The following is a 24,227-nucleotide window of genomic DNA, read 5'->3' as shown; positions in this document are numbered from 1 at the left end:
ATAATGAGTAAATATTAACCCTGGGCAAAGCACTACGCTATGCACTCGTAGTTTGCGCAACTTCACACTACGTGAACTGCACGTAGCACAGTGCAAACATGTGTAGCGTAGCATAGCGTAGTGCAGTGGTCATTTTTTGCTTGCTCGCGGTCCTCAGCGTCAAGTTGCCGAGCGCAAGCAAGCAAAATGACATCCTGCCAAGACTTTTTCCTTGTTCGCGATCAGCAACATCTAGTTGCCGATTGCGAGCATGGAAAATAAACCTCCCGGTGAGATTCTCAAAGCGGGGAGGTCAGGTTTCTCATTGCGCATGCTCGTGACCGCTCGCGATGAGAAACTACCAGTCCGCGTTGAGAAAGCTGCAGCTCGAGTAAAAATCTACTCGAGCGGCAGAAAAGTGCAGTTCGCACTGTGCAAGATGCCGTTTTCAATGATTGCACAGTGCCGGATGCTTGTCCGCACTGTGCAATCATTGAAAACGACATCTTGCACAGTGTGAACATGCTACTAAGCAGTTCGCGTAGTGCTACGCATAGCTCGCGTAGTGCGAAGTGCACTTTGCGTAGCTACGCATAGCGCTACTTCACAAACTATGCCCACCCTTAGTAAATATATTGTTGACGAATCACTGTTTTATTGGGTCTGATAAGTTATTCACACACTATCATTGTTACAAGTATGAGTTTATTGACTCTTTAAAAAGCACGGTGCAACTGACTACAACATAACTTCTCAGAACAAACATCATAAAGAAAAATCAGTTCATTAATATTTTGATACACCTATTGTATTCTAGGCATGGATACAGATGCTGAGTTTTATTAAATACATAGGTGTGCTTTGGAACATATACAACAAAGGAACAATGGGAATAAAGGGTATAGGAAAAGCAGAGTGGAGGGTGAGGAGCAGGGGTAACAGCATTCACAGTCTCAGGAAAGAGTCAGCACTATCTCAACAGGAACCCTCAGAACAGGGTGTGATCTATTACAAGATAGAGGAATGTACTCCAAAACAACAAGTCCTGTCTTAACATGGAGAAAGTCTGGTCTTGGCCGCGAAGCCACATGCCCAAGAAGACATAGTATGAACGCTCAGAGGATTCATACCAGTCGCTGGTTCTTGCAGGGGGTTTTATCTGGTCCTTTGCTAAATTTTGGAAGGTCTCTTTGCCTCATCAGGAGAAAAGACGGCAAATATTGGGCAACAGGTGGCATTATTGGTGTTGCTGGTCCTACACCTTCTATTTATAAATGCAAACGTAAGCTTAGCTACCTCTAGATATCTCCATAAAATCAGAGACAGCTTGTGACCAGAATCCCAGAAATGATGTTGACATTATATATCCACACATCAGTTGCAGAGCGATCAGCTGTGTTGAGGAGGCAAGGGGTGAGGATTGCTCACTCACCTAATGCATTTATGCCTTTTCTTTGGTGAGCACCAGCTCTAACCAGTGTGAGGACAGTTTGGATTTTGTGACCATAGATTTCTGAGCTTTGTCATTGAATGATAGCAATGCTCATGCACCTGAGATTTAATCGATAGTTCCAATGGAGAAGGCATTTGCCCAAGGAAACAAAAAATCAATTTCTGGTTGTTCACAAAACAGCTGGGTGACGGCATCTACTTTTAGATGACACTTGCTTCTTGGTGTAAAAAAGCACGGCAACGATCCAAATCATAGAGAGCACCAATGATAACTTCAGCACTAACACTGAATTCCTAAGTGATCCCCATGTCCGATTGCATTGGTCACCTCTGTGTCAGTCAGGCATATTGACATCTGTGTATTCTGATGAATGTCTGGCTTGGGGTAGTGCAGGTGTCTAATGTTAGCAGGCAGAAGTCAACGTAACCTGTCGGCTCGAGTTGGCACATAAGGCTGGTATGCCTTATTGTTGACTCGTCGAGGGTTCATGTTCATGTAATCGCTCTGAAGGGTTTTGCGAATCTTGCTCTTCCGCTAAAGATAAAAACACGCAGACAAATGGTTATGAAGTGTTACAAGGAAGAAAGTTAACTAAGTGCAACATTAATGAATGAAGGAAACATGCCTCTATTTACATAGTGCACCTTCTGTATGTGGAATACACTGCGTCTGCAACTCATTGCTGAGACACCACTACATTGATAGCTATTACCATATTGAATCCATTAAATCGTCATGAAGAACACATTGTCAGGGAAGGGCTGGAGTAAGTGAATGAGACAATGGGTTAGGGTGGGTTTCCAGCAAGGGGGTGTGTATGGATGGTGTAGACCCAAGTTTAGGGTCAGGAATTGGGTTTGGATAAGGGGTATGGTTTGTCCTAATTTTATGGTAGAGGAAATCTTCAGGGCTCGGCCTAGGGCTAGCCTTAGGTTTTCGAAAAGGATTAGGGTTAGGCATACGGTTAGATTTAGGATTAGGTTGAGGACAAGAGCAGGATGCGTAGGTAGGCTCAAGGTTTGGCTTTGTTTAAGGTTGGTGGTAGGAGGCTCCATAAAAGTGTTAGAGACAGACTTACTGTTGGCAAAAGGTTTTTCTAGAGTCAGGTTTAGCTAGTAGAAAGGTTTATTTTAGGTTTAGTATGTACTAATTATTTATGTATTTATACCAAGTTGATGTCCTGATTGTTCAACTAGTAATGTTCTAAATTGCCTTTTGCAACCAATACCTTATGGTTTTTACATGAGAGGAACTTCTTGATCAATCTCTTTGTTACAAAATGTTTTTGTGGTGTGTTTAGAGTGAGAAATGCTTGTTCTTTGGAAGATTGGCATATTAGCCTTGTTTTGCTTCTTCAGGGTGTGATTGATGGCTATCCCTTCCCTATGGTTCCAAGCAATCTGCACTACCAGGACAAGACCCTGGGATGATGAGGCAAATATATGTGTGTGTGTGTCCCTTAGCATGTGGAACATGAGATATAATGTACAGGAGGATTTGTGCTAAATCATGTTGCTCATATGGGAATGGATGCCTGTCTCTTCTGGACAAAACATGCATGATGCATTTAAAAGGGAGTATATGGTCATGCCTTCTGATCTTCTCAGCGAGCGGTTTAAAATACAGATTAAAAAGCAAGGGTGAAAGGGGGCATCCCTGCCTAGTCCCTCTTTGAATTGGTATTGGGGAGGAGAGGTTATTATTTATTAAAATCCTTGCCGTTGGAGTATGATAGATTGGGCGGACCTTTCAAAATTTAAGTATATCCAAATAAAAAGCTGGTCACAATCAAGTGGTTTTACCGTCGGCAAAACAAACGTGATGGAGTCAATTTTGAATATGAATCAACGGCACAAGAAAGAAGTGGAAAATTTATATTGTCTTCTGATCGAATTGGTAGATGAAGATTTTACCCTTCCAACACAATTGTGGGGAGAATGCTTGCCGGGTTCCAGTACAGAAACACTATGGCAAGTATCTTATGACCTATTATATTCTACTGTATCTGCTGCCAATTTAAGAAGAAATCACATTTTTTGTCTCCACAGAGTGTTCTGGTCACCATACAAGCTCTCCAAGTTTGCGAAAGGTGTAGTGCCCTGCTGTCCAAAATGTTTGTTGGATAAAGCAGATGATGAGCACATGTTCTTAAGCTGCCCAGTGTTAAATCTATTTTGGAGTTCAGTTACTAGAGGTATGGCGGAAATATTTGGTTTTGAAATAGAGGTGAGCATCTTATTGGTATTTTTTGATCTACTTCCAAATTATGAAAGTTGTGTTTATACCTCATTATACTAGCTTGGAGATAAATTTCTAAGTTTTGGATTAGATCTGTACCTCCTACCTTTTTAGACTGGGTAAATGCTATTAAATATGTAGTTAAATTGGACACAGCCAGGGAGACAAGTAACAGTGGAAAGAAGAAGCAGTTCTGGATTGTATGTAAGTCCTGGCTGGATAATTTATAATTAATTGAGAACTATGTCCAATGGTTAAGCCTATAAATGGAAATACTCAACTATTTGGGTTGGCCCCGATGGCCTCCCAGTTAGTAGAATGGGACAGTCTGAAAACAAGTAGCTCTGTGTAAAGTGCTTTCCATTTGGACCAGAGGGTTTACGGTGGTGCAAATCAGTCAGGGGGCCACAGTGGACATCGAATATCTCTGCTGGAACCGCGCAATGGCGTATGAGGACAAAACATTAAAAAGAAAACATGTATGATGGTATGGCATGTTAGCTTGTGAATCGATCACAGATAGCTGGAGTTCACCTTATGTGGCACAATATTATATGCCATGAAACTGCCCAGCTCAAAGCTGTTGATTGATTTTTTTTTTTTGTCTTTCGTGAAAATGGTAAGAATGAGAGGAAGGATTCAAATAAAAAGCATTTAAAAAACTCTTCTTGGTAAAACTGTAGACATTGGTTCTGAGACAAAGGTCTGTTGTACAAGAGAAAGAAGCAGCCCAAGCAACAAATCCAATCCAATTAGTGTGAAGAAGAAGAAACTATGTTTTAACTGCCAGACATGGCCCTGTTCTTATCATTGGTCACAGAAGTATTTGACTACTGCCCAAACCTAAGGGCTAGGCCGTGGTAAGAAGAAAGGATGCAAGAAGTCCAGGTAATTGGCGAACTAGAAAGGGAGGATAAAGGTGGACAGCTGCACATTTTTTAACTGCCCATTGCTTCAATGCCGTCATTTTGCTTCAATGCTGGCTTGGCCTGAAGGTGCAATTGATATGTAATGGATAGAAAATATGATTAGCAGGCACTGAAAGGGGCGAAGGGATGGTGAAAGGGGGTTGGACCGTTGAAATGAGGATCTCAGAGCCCGTCCGCTGGTAGCAAAAATACAACCAGGCTGGAGTAAGGAGGCATGCTGTTGCTCATGGCAGCTTCTAAAGAAACATTGTGTTGTGCTGAGGAGCCAAACAACAGGCTTAAGATCAGGAACAATGTAAAATGAATGACACATAGGGGCATTCAACTATTATAATGCAATGGAAGGACAGGTTATTTCAGGTCCACCCTGGTATTCTACGGATACTTGAGAGCATATAACAGAAAAGGGAGGCCTCTTACCCAGCAGTAAAATAAAGCTACTGTCACTACTATTGTGTAAGCAGCTAAAACCCCAACAACTGCGTGCATGATCCAAGCAGAGGGAGCCGGCATCGGGTAAAGTAGGTCTTCTGAAAGAGAAAAAGGATGCAAAATTACTGTCAATTACAAAACTAAAGATAAATAATTATTTTTTATCCCATTCTTTTTCTGTGGACTTCAAAACTGTTAAAAAAATAAATTTCCATACAATATAAATTTATGGTAGTCTTCAGAATATATATATTCATTGATTTCGGGCACAGCCCATAAAACGCATTGGGCAGATCTACAAGAAACTAACGCAGCGCAGTGCCGCATATCATTTTGCTGCGCCGCACTACATTGGTTTCGAAGCACAGGGATGCGACATATTTACAACAATATATCACATCTCTGTGCTTCCCCCTGCACTGGCGCACAAACTGCTGCTATGCGCGGGCACAGGCACCCTTGCACCAAGGTGCTAGGATGCCTGCATCATGGGGAGATTGTTTTTGTGCATGATGGTGCACCTTATTGCACAAAAACTATCAATTGAGGTGATTTCCTCTTCTAATCAGTGCTGTAGAATGCAGCATACATTGAAAGAGGAAAACTTTGAGGAGAAATAAAACATTTCTCCTAGTTGCACCTCGCTACGCTACCCCTACGGTGGAGTGGCATTCTGACGCATTTCAGGATTTACAATTTCTCGTCAATCTGGAAATGCATCAGTGGACATGGGTGTTGTGTGGGAACAACCACAGCAACACACATGTCATGCCCCTAACACTCAAAGTGTTGCGTGAACAGGGGCGATATTTACAAGCAAAGGCCAAGTCATGCATGGTGACTTTACCTGTGCTTGTAAATATCACTCAGCAGGCTGTGCCACTAGTGGGTCACGCAACGTGATGCACCGGCGGTGCTAGGGAAACGTAAATCTGTCCCATCATGTTTCCTGTATATATGCAAGTGATCCACATACAGAAAGGGCAAGAATATTTTGGCCTCAAAGAGTTCAATAAGATGTCAAAGCAAAAGTAACTGCTTTTTGATGTACTTCCAACCACCTAATCTTAATATTTAAAAGAAACTGCTGGGTATTTATAGTATAGGTATATATGTTTTAAAGAGCTTTTAAACTCAGTATATTTTTTGTTTATATTGTTTTAACTGTATGAATTTGTATGTATTTGTATGTATTCTGGCTTCAATAGCGTTTTTGCACAGTAGCGTCTTTTCACATTATGGGCTAGTACCTCACTTATTTGTTTTACAGGACTTTTTGGATTAGCCTGCTGAAGGAGGAGGCCAGCGTTTAATTGTAACTCTGTGCTGGAGTATTGTATTTTTTGGCTGGTGCTCTATTATCTTGAGACTGCAATTTTTCCACATCAGAGCGGCCATTTTCGGTTCTCTCTAGCAAAGGGACAGCTAAACGGGCAGGCGGTCCTACTGGGGTCCTTGTATGCCCTGAATACAGGTCAACACTTATTCCTGGAAAACCTAAACCAAACCCTTCATCAAAACACGGGCCTCCCATGGTTACTAGGCGGGGACTTTATATGGTTCTCGACACACACCTGGACCGGTCCTTCCCCCCCTTCGCGCTGCAGCAGTAACATCGAACGCACAGGCATTACAGGACTGGCTTACACACTGGGGAATGCACGATCTATGGCGCGTACAGCACCCCGCCGATAAAATATACTCATACTATTTACCAGTCCATGACCTGTATGTCCGCTTGGACCACATAATAGGCTCCCAGTCATTGCTCTCACTCCTGACTAGGTCGGAATATCTGGGTAGGACAGATTCAGACCATAATCCCCTATTGTTCCAGCTTAGCTGGGAAGCGGACCGTCCCCCTGTGCCCAAGTGGCGGTTACAGCTGGCCGCGCTCGAAGACGCTGAGTTTCGCTCTTCACTGGTCACAGCCATCCTAGCTTATTTCGAGGAGAATGCGGAGACGGCGAGCGACCCCATGGTGGAATGGGATGCACATAAAGCGACCATTCGCAGGAACTGTATGGGTGCCACACGGAACATCCATAAAACAGTGTCTAATTCCCTGACTCGACTAGAATCCGAGCTTCTGCGCTATGAGAGGGAGGGTGAGGGGACTGGTAGACACTCGGCCAAGCTCAGTGACCTCAGGGGTGAGCACGCGGTCCTCATGGAAAGGCTGAGATGCCACAATTATGCGGCACACATGGCCAAGACCCATGCCAAGGTGGATAGGGCTGACCGCCTACTGGCCTGTTTGGTACAAAGGACGGGCCGTGGTGCCCCGGTGTGCGCCATCCGCACAGGGCGAGGGGAGATGGTCTATACGCAGCGCAAAATCCACCAGGCGCTGACTGATCACTACAGGCAACTATATATGGCCCGAGGTACTGGCCCTAGACATGTACTGTTCGAGTTTCTGGACTCGATTGCCCTGCCCATTGCCACTGATGACCAGAAAGACACACTCATTGCCCCTCTCACTCTAGAGGAGGTGGGAGACGCGATTCAGGCTTTGGCGACTGGGAAATCCCCGGGGCCTGCAAGCCGAATACTACAAAGCGAACAGGGAGATCCTAGTGCCCCGGCTCCTCCAACTGTACAATGTAGCGATAGATGCAGGTCTGTTCCCACCGTCTTTACGGGAGGCATTTCTGGTATTGCTGTCCAAACCTGACAGAGACCTTACAGCATTGGGCTCATATCGCCCACTGGCACTGCTTAATGTAGACTACAAAGTCTATGCCAAAATCCTTGCTGAGCGGCTGGCGCCGGTGGTCCCTCGCTTAGTTCATTCGGATCAAAATGGCTTTGTGCCGGCGCGGTCCACCTCCCTGAACCTCAGGAGATATTACAGGGTAGTGGCGGAAGCACAGAGAGACTGGCCTAGAGCGGGGTGCCTGGTGTTAGATCTGGAAAAGGCCTTCGACTGCCTAGAATGGGGCTATATGAAGTCATTGTTGGGGAAATACGAGCTGGATGTAGACTTCCGGCAGATGGTGGACCTCTTGTACCGAAAACCAGTGGTTCGTGTGAGGTTGGGACCCTACGTCTCGGAGGCAGTGGTGGTGGGCAGGGGCATCCGACAGGGCTGCCCTTTGTCCCCATTGCTCTTCGCACTGGCCATGAAACCCCTGGCTGCGGCCATGAGACAGACCCTGGGTGATGCATTCCTCTGGGGGATGGCACCCACCAGGTGTCTCTATATGGAATGACTGACAAAATATCGACGTTGAAAATATCGACCTACAGGAATATCCATGCAGAAATATCGAAGGCAAGAATATCGACATCCTATCTACAACATGGTAAGTACAAAAATATCGAAAAAAAATAGATGTTAAAAATATCGATGTTAAAAATATAGTTTTTTTCTGTAAAAATATAAATGTAAAATTAAGTAAATAACACTAATAAATAAAATAAACATAGTTAAAAATATCTAATAATGTTTAAAATTAATAAATAATACATATATGATTTATACAGAAAATATATAATATATAGGCACTTAACAATAAGTTGTAATAATTATTTTAATAGTTTATAAATTAATAAAAAATATTATAAATTACAAATACATTTACAAACATAAACATAAATAAAAAGTAACGAATTATGTTTAATACATTAAAAAAATTAAATATAACTTTAATATTTTTAGAATTAATTATATACTACATTATCTAAATTTATACAAAAAATTTAAATAACTAAATAACTAAAAATACTATTCAAAATCCATAAGTGAAAAAACATACATTAATAAAAATGTTGGATAGCATAGAACTTAAAATTACCATTCCCGCTCCAGAGAGCACAATAGTAGAGAAACCGTTGTATAAGCGTAGAGGTAAAAATTACTATTCCAACTCCAGAGAGTGCAACAGTAGGGAAAACGTTGGATAGCATAGGGGTAAAAATTACTATTCCAACTCCAGAGAGTGCAACAGTAGGGAAAACATTGGATAGCGTAGGGGTAAAAATTACTATTCCAACTCCAGAGAGTGCAACAGTAGGGAAAGCGTTGGATATCGTAGGGGTAAAAATTACTATTCCCACTCTAGAGAGTGCAACAGTAGGGAAAACGTTGGATAGCATAGGGGTAAAAATCACTATTCCAACTCCAGAGAGTGCAACAGTAGGGAAAGCGTTGGATAGCGTAGGGGCAAAAATTACTATTCCCACTCCAAACAGTGCAACAGTAGGGAAAACGTTGGATAGCGTAGAGGTAAAAATTACTATTCCAAATCCAGAGAGTGCAACAGTAGAGAAAACGTTGGATAGCGTTGGGGTAAAAATTACTATTCCAACTACAAACAGTGCAAAAGTAGGGAAAACATTGGATAGCTTAGGGGTAAAAATTACTATTCCAACTCCAGAGAATACAACAGTAGGGAAAGTGTTGGATAGCGGGTGAGTAAAAATTACTATTCCCACTCAAGTGAGTGCAACAGTAGGCAAAACATTGGATAGCGTAGGGGTAAAAATTACTATTCCAACTCCAGAGAGTGCAACAGAAGGGAAAGTGTGAATAGCGTTGGGGTAAAAATTACTATTCCCACTCCAGAGAGTGCAAAAGTAGGGAAAGCGTTGGATAGCGTAGGGGCAAAAATTACTATTCCCACTCCAAACAGTGCAACAGTAGGGAAAACGTTGGATAGCGTAGAGGTAAAAATTACTATTCCAAATCCAGAGAGTGCAACAGTAGAGAAAACTTTGGATAGCGTTGGGGTAAAAATTACTATTCCAACTACAAACAGTGCAAAAGTAGGGAAAACATTGGATAGCTTAGGGGTAAAAATTACTATTCCAACTCCAGAGAATACAACAGTAGGGAAAGTGTTGGATAGCGGGTGAGTAAAAATTACTATTCCCACTCCAGTGAGTGCAACAGTAGGCAAAACATTGGATAGCGTAGGGGTAAAAATTACTATTCCCACTCCAGTGAGTGCAACAGTAGGGAAGACGTTGGATAGCGTAGAGGTAAAAATTACTATTCCAACTCCAGAGAGTGCAACAGTAGGGAAAGCGTTGGATAGCGTAGGGGTACAAATTACTATTCCCACTCCAGAGAGTGCAACAGTAGGGAAAACGTTGGATAGCATAGGGGTAAAAATTACTATTCCAACTCCAGAGAGTGCAACAGTAGGGAAAGCGTTGGATAGCGTAGGGGTAAAAATTGCTATTCGAACTCCAGAAAGTGCAACAGTAGGGAAAGCTTTGGATAGCGTAGGGGTAAAAATTACTATTCCATCTCCAGAGAGTGCAACAGTAGGGAAAGCATTGGATAGCTTAGAAGTTAAATATAAATAATTGTTGTAAATAAAATATTTAAAAATTTAATTTTTTAATAACTCTACATCATTTGCAAATACCCATTAATAATTACTAAAAACATCATTACAATTAAATAATTAATTAACAATAAATTAACAAAAAATACCAATAAATATTATTTAAGAAATATAAATTAACAAATAATAAATATTGAACACTAAATTATGTTTCAAAACAAAACATATTAAAAAATTGATTAACAATTAAAAAATGGTAAACAAATATTTTTTTGTAATGAAAAATTATTTACCAATTAATAAAATGAATTTCCAATTAATAAAAAGTAATTAACAATTAAAAATATCAAATACAATTAAATTACTTCCCACCCTATTCCCCTATAAACCCACAACCCGCTACAGAACTTAAACACAAAAATGAATTAAACTTAATTTACAATTACTAAAAAATAATAATTAATTTACTATAATTAAATTACTTCCCAACCTATTCCGCTATAAACCCACAACCCGCTCCAGTACTAAAACATAAAATTAAATTAAATATAAAATTTTTAACATATAAAAAATAGTACACATATAATTCAAAACAAATAAAAAACTTAACAAAACACATATAACACATACATATAACATACATAATAAAATACATAACAACAAACAAATATCGATATTAGTAACATCGAAATTAATTACATCGATATAATTGATATCAATATTACTAACTTTGATATTACTTACATCGATATAAAAAAATCGATATTACTTACCTTAGGACCGATATTCTGTCCAACGATATTCTTGACCTCGATATTCTTCACCTTCGATATTTTTAACTCAATATTAATGTTGGTCGATAATTTGGATTCGATATTTTGACTGTGCACCCCTATATGCCGATGACCTGCTGGTGTTTGTCAGGGATGTGAGCCGCATCCCGGAGCGACTGGACTGTCTGCTGAGCCGTTTTGCAGAGCTCTCCGGGCTTCGGGTGAACGCAGGCAAGTCCTGCATCTTTGCATTCAGCCTCGAGGTAGACGATCCGGGGTTCCAACTGCATGGCACGAGAGTCCAATGGAAGGCGAACACATTTAAGTACCTGGGGATCCAGATTTATCGCCAGCCTCTTTGACGGGAACTTGGGACGGTGGTGACAGCGCTTAGATCTCAGATTAGTTTGTGATCCACGCTCCTGCTGACGCCCACGGGCAGACTGGCCCTTGCCAAAATGTTCATGCTCCCTCGCCTTCTATACCACTTCACTAACCTGCCTTTACTTATACCCGCTTCCTCTTTCTCCATGCTCAACAAGGTCCTGCGCGACTTCATCTGGGGCTCATCCCGACATCGGCTGGCGCTCGGGAAACTGTTCCTCCCCACTGACAGAGCCGCATTAGCTGCTCCCTGTTTCGAGCATTATTACCTGGCTGCGCAACTCCAATGGATCACCCGCTGGCTAGCGGACAGGGGGAGAGAGGACACGGCTATGGGCGATCCACCATACACACTAGAGCGAGTCCTTGCGCTAATACACCCATTGGTGGCATCGGCGCATCCCACCCCTGTGGCATACAAATGCTTCCGTAGGGCACTGCAGCTCACGCAGACAGTGCTCGCCTCTCCAGTCGCTAGGCGAATTGTACAGAGATGGGACACTGATACCATACGAGACACTGGTTACTGATGATGGGCTTCCTACGGGGGGGTTCCTGCTACACCGCTCCCTTCTGGCACACATGACGACTAGGTGGGGTGATGTCACAGCAGAGCCTAAGCAGCATCTAACTATACAATACCTTCACGTCATGAGTAGGGGTAGACACCATGTCAGATGATTTGCTGCATCCATGAGAGCACATACAGAACTAAGTTTGGACCCACTGCGGGGCAAATGGGAGCGGGATCTGGGGCGAGCACTCGCTGATAAAGAGTGGGAGAAAATCCTTAAAAGTCCAGTGTGCATCCCCAGAAATATGCGCTTCCGCCAAATCCAGGTATCTATTGTTCACAGGGCCTACCTCACTCCTGCCTTAATTAACAAATACTTCCACAGAACAGAGGCGTCCTGCCCAAGGTACGGTGAGGTGAATGCCGATCTTCTCCACCTTCTGTGGAATATGTGCAGGGCTGGGCACCTACTGGGGGGACATTACTGGGCTCCTTAAGCATTGTACTGGACGCACCATCCCCTGTAACTGGCCTGAATACCTCTTGCATCATTTTAAGAGGCCTCCCAAAGATAAGGTATTGTCCCGTTTCCTGGACCTGGAGATGGTAGTGGTAACGCGCCTCCTCACCAAGAGGTGGAAGGCGCGGGATCCTCCTAGCGTGCGGGCCTGGACCCTGTCCCTCCAAGCATGGGCCCTGGCGGAATGGACTGCTATATGGCGGGAGGAAGCAGTGGGGCTCCGCAGGGAACCTAATGCAGAGCACTGGGAACGTATGATTAATGCCCTACAATCAGCAGACAGTACTGTGAACGGGGGAGTGGCAGAAGATTAGCCGGGCACATTGGAAGTTGGGGTGGCACACTGCGGACAATGCACCTGACATCTAGACTGGTGCAATACACGGTGCTGCAGCACAGGGGAATAGTGGAGGTTGGAGACGTGTGTGGACGGGGGAGTGGGGGGGGGACTGCCAGGGGGCGGGGATAGGAAGGGGGACAGCACATACTGTATATCTGTGATCATGCCGCAGTTTGTTTGTTCTGATTTAAAAAGAAATGTTACTGTTCTTATATAAAAATCATTTCTGTGTACAGGGCTGGGCCGCATAGGCCCCTCTAGGCTGTAGACATATTCTGGTACATGTACTAAACCCGGTTACATTCATGTGTCACACTGCAGTGCCTAGGGGACTCAATATGCTATGTATGCATGAACGCTTGTCATAATTACAGTGATGTACTGTATGGAACTCCACAAGTATTGTACTGCCTATAAAATATAAATGCCATTAACCAGATTTGTAAAAAAAAAAAATCAGACTATCCATTTTCGTTCTGCATGCTCTAGTGTTTCTCTTTTCTCCTGACACCATGTGGAGGCCGGGCTACCAATATAAGCCCTTCTGTGCTCGTCCGAGCCTGCTCCAGGTCCAGGGGCCAGCATGCTGCCCAATTTGCTTCGGAGGGCAGTCGACAACATTTCACTCGTAAGTTCCTTCTATGTGTAAGGTTTTCTCCACCTAGTGCTGTTTGTCCTGCAGTTATTTGAATTTTTGGCCCACCTTACAATGCTTTTAGCCCTTCATGTTAGGTGAAGGTGTAAGTAAATCTAAAATAGCATCAGTCACTTCAACAGGGAAACAACCTGCGAAGTATAGGGCGGTCTCCTTCCATGACTCCTTGGAACAAATCAAGACCAAGGGGTATATTCACAAGAACGTGTGCTACATATAAAAAAAAATGCTAACGCACCTTTACACATTACAGCCGATCGCAGATAAATAACCCTGTGTTAATGTGGAATTCACAATACCGCGGTACCATGCAATAGTCCGCTGAAAACGCAGCCAATGTCCGCGATACAACCACCGCAGCGGAGATAAAAACACAAACCCCACCACGGAAAAAGACATGATGGGCCAAAGCGCGATGAGGAAATCAGCGATAATCTGTGCCAGGCCTGCAACACCCACATGGCAGGTGGGAAAAATGACTATTAAAGTAGAAAAAAACCACACAAACAGAAACTGACCAATACCCAAGCACCCTGGAGGCAGCCGGAGCAGGTGCAAAGGACGAGCACAACCCCTCATGCACCCCGGACGACCAGCCCGGGATCTGGGGGACAGGGAAGGGCAAGAACAAGAAGAAGAGGAAGACGAAGTTCAGTCCGCAGGAAAACAGGATCCTGATCACGGAGGTGATGAAACACCATCAACAACTGTTCGTCACCTCCAACTTGTCACTGGGCACCAAAAATGGTATATGGCGGAACATCGTGGACAAAGTGAATGCCGTCGGGGAGCTCAAGAGGTCAATGGACGAGGCCAAGAGGTGATAGATTGACATCAAGCGGAAGACCAAGGAGAAACTCGCAGCCAACAAGATGGCAGCAATGCAGACTGGCGGTGTGAGCCCAGTGCCACAGCAGGAGCTGGATGACATGGAGGAGCTGGTGTTGACAGTCATCAGTGTGGAGACTGTGGCTGGAGTCGGGGAAACGGACACTGCAATACAGGACACAACACAACTGCAACAGGGTGAATGACCACCAGGTACTGGGGGGGACGGGTGGAGAAGCCCACAATGGCACACATGCACAATCAAGTAGAGCACAGTGCACACCCAAAATTACTCTGGCTCATGGTCCTGATCTACACACAGTCACAATGTCTGTATGTCAACATGTTCCATGTGGCCACATACATGTGGACACATTGTAATACACTATCTTCCCTTCACATTGCATGGGTACCGTCAACACCCCTTGCACAGCAGTCCCAGCCACTCTTCACTGATGACGAGGAAGACACCACCAGCATCGACACCCAAGCCCTCCAAAACATCATGGACATCATCCGTGACTCACCTCCAGGATCAGCGCAGACCAGCTGCATCGAGAAGACCCCACCCACTACCCAAACCACCCAGGAGGAGCCACCCTCATCCCAGCAGTCCCCCAAGACCCCAGGAACAAACCATGGCCTTCCAAAACCGTGCGCTGGAGGGCCAGAGGGAGATGGCTGAGCAGGTACGGGTGGGGTTCGGCCTCATGACTACCAAACTGGACGACATCCATGGGTGCCTATGTCCCATGAGGGACCAGCTCCAGTCCCTAACGGACACGCTCCATGGTGTCCAACTAGCCCTGACTGACATTGCTGGAGTCATGACGCGGAGAGAAGTGCACCTGTCCGCTCAAACTCGCTCCAGTGATTCCAGCCATGAGCTGGCACACATGCGGAGGCTCATGAGGACATGGTGCGGATGGAGGCAGAAAGGCTGGCAGCCACAGCTGCACATCAGCGAGATGTAGCTGGGATCTAACATGCCCTGCAGATCCTCATCATGATATTTCTGCCCCAAGGTCTGGCGATGATGAATGCTGCTGCCCCCACAATGTCCACATCCCCTCCCCTGGTGTGTCAGTGCTTCACAGTGCGGCAGACGTATCCACTCCGGCACCTGATGTGTCACTGCCACACAGTGCGGCCAACAATCCTCCTCTGGCCTCTGACGTGTCAGTGGCACACAGTGCCGCAGCGGGTACCGCAACACCCACAGGTGGGGCAGAGCACACATCCAAGGACGTGGCTGGGATTGTTGTCAGTAGGAGGCACTAGCATTCATTACGCCACCTGGCCTGTTTCCGCTTGGTGCCCCACATGGCCTCATGACCTTCCACTGGCCACCGATACACTCCGCTGCACTCACCTTGGACCACGACATGGACTGCCATATCCTGTTTGATGAACAATGACACGGCAACCAGACTGCGGACTGTACCCTTCCTCTTCCGCAGTACCTGTCATCCCTGGATGGACTCTGGCTGGCCCTCCATGGGCCCATAATGTGTGGTGTGGTAGGAATGGCCCTGTACCGCACCAGCTGCATAACTCCACTGTATGTGCAATAAACATCCAGTTACACACTGCTGTGTTATGTCCTTCATCATCCATGTATGTATGTGTGGATGAATGTAGGGACAGTGATTCCCTTCATGTCAATGATGCCTATCTAGTGGGATGCCAGTCACCGTGTGCTACATTGCCTATTTTGAACTGTGTGCCATGGACACTCCAACAGGGACACATGCATTAGTCTTTTCCTGGTCCGGACAGGGACTGAAGCACACCCAGAGCCCCCGAGTCATTGTTGCAAGCCCTGCATTGGCACGGAGTATGCCAGGTCAGACCACTCCGCTCACGCTCCAAGGAGGGGCCCACATAGCTACCTTTCGCAGGCGTTCACGCTGGTGTTGAGCAGGTCACTGGGCTAGTTGTCAGCATGTCACAGCCACTCCCTGAGGGCAGGTTTGCACACACACCACGCCCATCCAGCACAGGTGTCACAGGCCAAATGACCACGCAAATATAAGGATCCGGCGATGTCACATTCCCCTCTTCCGGTGGCGACTGGATGACTGGATGACAGACGCTCCACGGTGCTCAATCATAAAGGGCCCATGAGATGTTGCGCACAGGGTTAGTGGCACCTGAGGCCTTGTGGCCATCACAGGCCTGCCACTAAATGGCGTTGACTTGGGTTGCACAGAGTTAGTGGCACCCAAGGTCTTGCGGCCGTCACGGGCCTGCCACCACGTGGTGCTGACTTGGGCTGCACCGGGTTAGTGGCACCCGAGGCCTTATGGCCGTCACGGGCCCACCACCACATGGCGCTAACATATGTTGCACAGGGTTAGTCGCACCGAACTAGCTGAGCAGGTGTGCAGCCTGTGATGATGACGTGTGCACTGATGTGGTCTCCGCCATTGAGGACTCAGGTCTATGCGTCATGTTTGTGCCTTGCTGGCCCGCAGTGTAGGCCAGAGCCAATGGGCAGTGTGGGCCTACCACCACGTGGCGTCGCATCCGGGATCACAGAGTCAGTGCCACCTATTGGGCTGAGTGGGTGTGCAGCCTGCGATGATGCCCTGTGCACTGGCATGTCCTCTGCCATGGCGTAATCAAGACCCCGCATAAAATGTGGGACCTGGTGGCCTGTGGAGCGGGCTGCATGATGTGGAGGGTGCCATGTCAGCTGGCCCCAGGCTTGTGGCTTGCAGCGGCATGTGGTGGGACATCTTTTACAGACGCCGGTGGCAGAAGGTGAGCAGTGAGGCCCGGGTGCGCAGGAGCGGGCAGGGACTGGGATGCCTCGTCCTGGGTGCGCAGGGGCGGGCATGTTCCGATGGGTGGCGGGAGGGGCTGGGGTTCCTCTGTCTGGGTGCGCAGGGGCGGGCAGGTGATGATGTCTTGTGCAATTGTTTGTACTGTGCCATTCATGGATCTGGACTCTGTTCCTGATGACAGGTCTGTCTCAGATGCGGGACCTGGTAATCTGCACTATATAGCGGCATGTGGTTGGAGACACACCAGTGGCTGCAGGTGAGCAGTGTGGCCTGGGTGCGCATGGGCGGCACTCTCTCTCTCTCTCTCTACCCCCTCTTCTTGTCTCTCTATCTCTCTCTTCTACTCTCTCTCTCTCCCCCCTCTTCTTGTCTTTCTCTCTCTCTCTCTTCTACTCTCTCTCTCTCTCCCCCACTTCTTCTTCTCTCTCTCTCTCCCCCCTCTCTTCTTCTCTCGCGCTCTCTCTCTCTCTCTCATCTACTCTCTCTCTCTCCCCCTCTTCTTGTCTCTATCTTTCTCTCTCTCCCTCTCTTCCTCTCTCTCTCCTCTCGCTCTTTCTCTCTGTTCCTTGATGTGCGCAGGACACCCCTTCTCATCCTGATTTTTGTCTTAAAGGCTGTGGCGTCTTCATTTCTGTTCAGTGTTTATTTTAATAAATGTTCAATTGTTGCTTCGTAAGTTATGTGTGCTGCTCATTTTTGTGACGACACATGCATGTCACCAGATGTGATTGTGCGACATCATGCTGATTATTTGGTACATGTTTGAGTGTAGTTGATGTGGCATATCTATGTTCGGGGAGGTGGGTGCCGGTGAGGGAGTCCTGGGGGTGGTGGCAGTGGATGTTCTGGCCCTCTTGGGGCTCTGAACTGCATGTTCGTTGGCACTGTGGCATCTGTTGTCCTTCAGGTGTGGCTCTGGGCTTAGCTACCTTTTGTGGTGCAGGCTGTGGTCGGTTTTTACACCAGATCCGGGCAGGTGTTAAATCCCTGCTGCTACCACAGCTTATCGCCTGTTTTTGGTTTGCATCATGGATCTGGCATTTCGCTGTAAAAGTGGTGTTGTGGTTTTTTTGTGTGTTTTTGTATGGGAACGCCTACTCTGCATTTCATTGGAGTTAGTTGGTGGTGTCCACCGCAGAGTTAAATTGCGGGACAGTTATCGTGGGAATACTGGCGACGTCAACAGTTTAAACCAGCTTGTGAAAGGGGTGTTATATCTATATCCGCTTTTGCTGCGTTAAGGTGGGTATAAATCGGAGTTACGTCCTTGTGAATATACCTCCAAGTCTCCTGTATGACATTGAGTGTGTTCTAATTAATGGTAGGTAAATGTTACTGCATGCATGCATGCTTCTGGAAGATAACAGGTTATAAAATAGAAACCCGGATCAGGGAGGATTCTGGCCCTAAAGCAGCTTTTGCAGTACCATCTGGTTATGTTATGCACAATGTGAACTGGCCAGACAGGTATGGGAAGGGGTAGCCTTGTTCTGCAAAGAGAAATTTGTCTGCTCCCCTTGGCTTGTACCATATGTGCAAGATGCGGAATCAATTGCTATATTTTTTTTAACACCTTTATTTATAGATTTTCCAGTGCTACAAGAAAGGAAGATAAGGTGAAACAAGGGAAATAAAGCTAACTCAAACAAGTTGCTCATAACGCATTTCCTCAGCACCATCCATGGCATGATATAACACAGGATCAATGTAAATGCAAATACAGGAGGAAGCATGAATTCAGTACTCTGAGAAGTCCTCTAAGAGTCCTGCACAAGAGACCCATCAGGGGAACCGACTGAACAAACTGAGTCCTTCCCAGGCTCAACAGTCAAGTTTGCCTCATTCCCCCTCATCTGCACCATTGTCCACATCTGAATCAGAGCCATCATATCCATTATACATTTGATACTGCTCCAGCACCAATACCTAAGTTGCAAGGTCATCCTGAGTTTTTTCATATCTAGTCAGCCTAATATATTGTTCTTCACCTATCGACCATTCCAGGAAATCCCTAACCCTGAGACCAACTTGGGGCGCCCAAACTCTCATCCAACCTTTGCCCACCCTACTTTTTGCCAAAAGGAGCGCAAGCTGTAAGAACTTATCAGGAATTGTACTGTCCTTTTGCTGTGCCACCATGCCATGAAACAGGTACCAGCAGCTGATGCATTGTACCTACCTCAAGCCTCGTTACTATCACTCTCCAATATGCCATGACTTCCCCACAGAACCAGGCCAAATGCATAAAGGTGGCCCATTCCTCCCCACATGTCTGATATTTCACCACCCTAGCTGGGTACATTTTACTGAGCGCACATAGAGTAATGTATGTACAGTAAATGAAATTGAAATATATTAGTTTGAATCTACTGTTGCATGGTTCCTTACACACTAATGCCCAGTCCACATCCGCGAATGAGTCCGCAGGTTCTGTCTCCCTTCGCTTTCGAGCACGTAGTGATGACTTAGAGAAATCTCCTCTCATGGCCCTATATAAAAGCATTAGCAAGTGTCAACCATCACCAAACCTAAGGAGCTCACCCAACACCTGTGACAGTGCTGGAACGGCTGGGAATGTACACCCCACTCCCTCGCAGTATTGTTTAGTTTTGCATATTGTAGGAACTGGCCAGCCCCTACCTGAAATGTGTCCTGGGCTTCTTGGATGTTGATAGAGACCTCCTCAAAGTACAGATTGCCAGCCAGCTAGTAAGCAACCCCCACCCCTCCACTCCTCCATGGGCATGTCTGTGTCTTTAAACTAAAAAAGAGCCAATTCTCAGAGTCTCAGTTCTCAGTCAAAAGGGGCTTTACGCAGCACTTTATTGATCACTCTCTCCCAAAATGCCACCATCTGTCTTACCAGATAAGGAACTGGTTGGACTGCATGTCCTCCACTCATGAGGAGCTGCGCCAGTGTCATGTTGTTGGTCATGCCCTGCATTTAAAGTTTTTCCTGATTCTCTAAGGGAAAAATTTATAGGCCCCTTGCGACACTTTTGCGCCGCTGTTGCGTCACTTTTGTGATGCAGCAGCGGTATAAAAAATGCGGCCAATTTACAACATGACACATCTAGGGAGATGTGTCACGTTGTAAAGGCCTGCGTCACATTATACCTGCGTCAGGTATAATGTATGCAGGGTCGGCGTTCCCACGCAAAAAGCCATGTAGAACTGTTGCAGTAAATTCTACAAGATTTCACTGAGTCAATCTATGCCTTCACTGCACGAAAATTCTTACGCCTGCTCAGACCAGACGTAAGGAATGACGCAGGGCTTTTTGAATGGGCCTCACCCATCTGTTGTGGTGCAGATGTATCAATTCCTTGTAAATCTGCCCCTCGGTCTGTAAGCCATTTCGCCGCATATTGTAAAATAGCTGCAAAGTAAAAATGTTGCATGACTGGTAATGCTAAACCCTCATCTTCCATAACTCTCTTTAGGATTGTAAGGGTCACTCTAATATGATGACCTACCCACACCAAGGAAGTCAACAAGCTGTCTGATTGTTTATAAAAACCTTATAGATTGGGCACAAATAGTTTTGTTATGAATAGAGGCAACGAGGGACGAAAACTATCGTGGCTATAGGCACCATGTCCATGACAGAGAGCGTGTTCTAGAACTGAACTGACCCCTGGAGACCCTTCAGTGCTCTCTCTATTTTATTTAATCTGATGTGCCATAGCATGAGCCACCATGACTCGCAAGTACCTGCAGCTGTTTGTCTCCCAACATCAACCAAGCCATGGCAGGCGCTCTCTTGAAACATCCACTAATCCCCCTAAGGAATTGAAAAGTGCCTTGTGATGGTTGACCTGAAGGCCTAAGATCTCTCCAAATGTTGCCATATGACGCATCAGAATAGGTACCACCTCCCTGGGGAAGTGAACGTGTACACGGGCATCATCCACATATAGCGATAGAACTTGTACAGTGTTTTCCACCAGTCTCTTATCACCTGACACCACAAAACTACCTTGGGCTCCAAGGCAAAAGGCAGTGGCGAGAGTGGGCAACTCTGCCCAGCTGTCTGAAATCGTGTTTCCCACCCAGGCCAGCGGTTCTGTGTACAACAATCTCTCCCATCCAAGGAAGGAGAGTCCAAAGCCCATTGCATCCAGCACAGCCAGTACGTAAGCACAGTCCACCATATCAAAGGCGTTTTCCTGGTCGATGGCCACCAGTGCCACTTCCGGTTCTTCATCAACGATTTCATACAGCACAAGGGACAGCTAAGATATATTGAAAGCCATACTCTGACCCAGAATTAAGCTGCATTAGTTGTAATGTACTAGGTCTTATATCATGCAACGGATTTTGGCTGCAAGGAGCTTGCAAAGTACCTTAATATCAGAAATGATCATTGTGAGATGTCTGTACGAAGAGGGGTCCGCTGTGTCACCCCCAGGCTGGAGTAAGAGACATATAACACCCTCCTGAATTGTGGGGGGCGGGGAGAATCATCTTAGCCCACTCTACCTGAAATATCTCTAATATGGGCTCCAACAGAGTAGCGGAGTAAGTTTGAAAAATTTGACTGGAAAACAGTCACAACCTGGCACTTTTGATCTATTAAGTTGTTGCAAGGCGCCCATCAATTCTTCCTGCGTTAAGTTTGCGTCCAACTCCTGTGCACTCACCACCGCAAGTCTGGGGAGCACCACTCGGCCCGACAGGCCATGAGCAGCCATCCCACTCAATCCCAAATGTGCAAGATAGGTGGCATTTTCTGCTCACATCAAAGTATCTAGGCCAAGAGTTTCCCTAATGTGTCCCCCTCCCTATGCAAGTGCTGTCGCTATTATGTAAACGTATATTTGTCCAACGCCCCCCAAAGCTCACGCTGTATCTGCTGCATCTCTGAAAACCCCTGTCTGGGTACTACCGTGTCAGGTTCCTCCTTCTGGTATTCTGCTAGTTGCTCCTCACAATGCGACATTCCTCGCTCTAACTGTTGTCGCCTACCATGGCCTTTCACTTGTTCTCTCTGCTGGGTGTCATATCCCAATCATGTTCCATATAATCTGTCAGTGTACCTGCCAGTAAGGACCGACATGCAGCATCTGTAAGAACACTCAGAGACAAAGGCAAACTCCTCCTATAATGTGTATCCCCGCCATATAAAATGTAGTAGCGTTGGAGCATGGTCAGATAAGTACCACCCCAAGTGCACCTTAAGGAGGTGTATGGGAGACCTGTCACTAGAATGTGATCCAAGCAGTTATATGTATTGTTCATTTAGGAATGGCAAGTGTATGCTGAGTTTACGGATGGAGTACCCTCCAGCTGTCCAAGAGGTCCAAATAATGCATGACATCTAGGAGTGATCCCTATCCCCATCTGTCACACAGTTAAAGTCACCTGCTCAAAATACAGAGGAACCAATACTGTCCTGAAGTAAGTCATGCATCTTCTGGAAGAATTGACAATCATTAGTGTTGGGTGGATAGGTGTTTAGAATAGGATGTCCTTTCATCTAGTGTGCCCTATAAAAGTATGTACCTCCGCTCTACATCTGCATCAATGTACATGTGTTGAAAAGGTACCCGAAGTGCCACCCAAATGGCCACCCCCCTAGGGTGGGAAGAATATGTGGCTGAATATAGTTGTCACTCCATTTTATTTGCCAGTTTTTCCGTTTCACTGGTCATTAGGTGCATTTCTTGTAGGCATGCTCTGTGGACTTTAGTACGTTTTAGGAAGGACTGTACCTGATATCTCTTGGTGTAGCCACCTAGGAGTGACTGGTTGAAAAATGTCAGCACTCCTTCCATCATCTTGTTGTGTTTACTATGTAGCCACCTATGCCCCTGAGACTCCAGGATATGATGTTGCGGAATTCCCTCATGAGTGGTCGTGCATATCGTCTTGACTACTCCATCCAGTAGCATCAACCCTCCTCCCCATGCCATGGCACCACAATTAACATTAAGCAGCAACTCAACTAAAATGAACCCTCCAGAACTCAGTGGCAGGACAAAAAGTAACAACTCCCATCCTTTCCAGGCAAACAATAAAGAAAGAATAGTCATGCTTGCCCATTAGTATGAAGCTGCAAGGACCGGCAGTGTAACCCCAACACGTAAAGGAAAAAATAAAGCCTGCCACCAAATGTGGCAGTGAGCTCCCATCTTCGTAAAACATTTTCAGGTGTGTATATACTACATAGAATAAGATCGAACTACCTGATCCCTGGGCATCCATATGTTATCAGGAGGCTAAAGAACACAAGGCTCCTCCACCCGCTGGCAAAAAGAGATCAGTATTACAGCAAGGGCAAGGTGCCCATCCCACAGACCTCCGCCACTGACAGCGGAGTGCTGAATCATCAGCTGAATCCCAGTCGTAGTAGAGACAACATTTGGACGAGAAGTCTAAAGGCAGTCCTGGTTAATTTCCTAACTCTCCAGTCCTGCCCAGCGCTGACACATCCATTATATCTGTAGCCCCGTTGCCTCCTCCGTCTCAACTGAAGCAGTGTCCATTGCCATGGTGCCATCACTTTGTATACCACTCTTTATGTGCCAAGTCCTTCCATCTGCTGGGCTCCTGGGTATCCCACCAGTGTTGCGACGTCCCCTGAACTCTCGGCTGACTTCTCCAGGAGCCTTTCGCATCACCCGGCACTTTATCTCACATTTCGATCCATCATCAAATGTCCTCAGGACTATAGAAAAACTGAGACTGCCCATCTGAAATCACTCTCAGTCTGGCCAGTTGCAATAGCATGTATTTAGACCCATAGATTTCAGCTGTCTCCTAACCTCCAGGAAGAATTTCATGTTCCCTCACCCCACTGCCTTCCATAAGCACAGCAGGAGTCGTGGAATTGTAGGCCTCCTCGCAGGTCCTCTGCCAACCCCAAGAGCAGCCAGGTTGGCTCCCCAGGACCAGGGCACCAGCAAGGCCCCCTCCTCCCAGGACTGGTGGGTGCTAGGGGTTGGCAATCCGAGCCGGCAATGTGCCCCCTCCAGGTAGGCCCTGTCTTGACTCCAGGAGTGAGTCCCCAGTTCTGATCTCTTACGGGGGCAGAATGGGCCCCCCAAAGTATCCACGTCAGGAAACTATAAGCTGCAAGGTGGACTATGGCAGG

The 24,227-nt window shown here is 46.1% G+C and overlaps 1 protein-coding gene across 1 annotated transcript in view; it reads right to left on the bottom strand.

Moving 5' to 3' along the window:
- Positions 1-664: 664 nt before the first annotated feature.
- CD28 (CD28 molecule) overlaps positions 665-24,227 on the bottom strand; it is a 170,144-nt gene continuing 146,581 nt past the window's right edge. The window contains exons 3-4 of the mRNA XM_078683628.1: positions 5,020-5,129; positions 665-1,966 (exon numbers count right to left, since the gene is read on the bottom strand). Of these exons, the coding sequence (XP_078539754.1) occupies positions 1,850-1,966; positions 5,020-5,129 (227 nt within the window). The 3' untranslated portion in view covers positions 665-1,849. The remainder of the gene's footprint in view (positions 1,967-5,019; positions 5,130-24,227) is intronic.

This window comes from Lissotriton helveticus, chromosome 3_1 (assembly GCF_964261635.1).
Source record: "Lissotriton helveticus chromosome 3_1, aLisHel1.1, whole genome shotgun sequence".
Taxonomy (NCBI): domain Eukaryota; kingdom Metazoa; phylum Chordata; class Amphibia; order Caudata; family Salamandridae; genus Lissotriton; species Lissotriton helveticus.
This window is presented reverse-complemented; position numbering and strand designations above follow the sequence as displayed.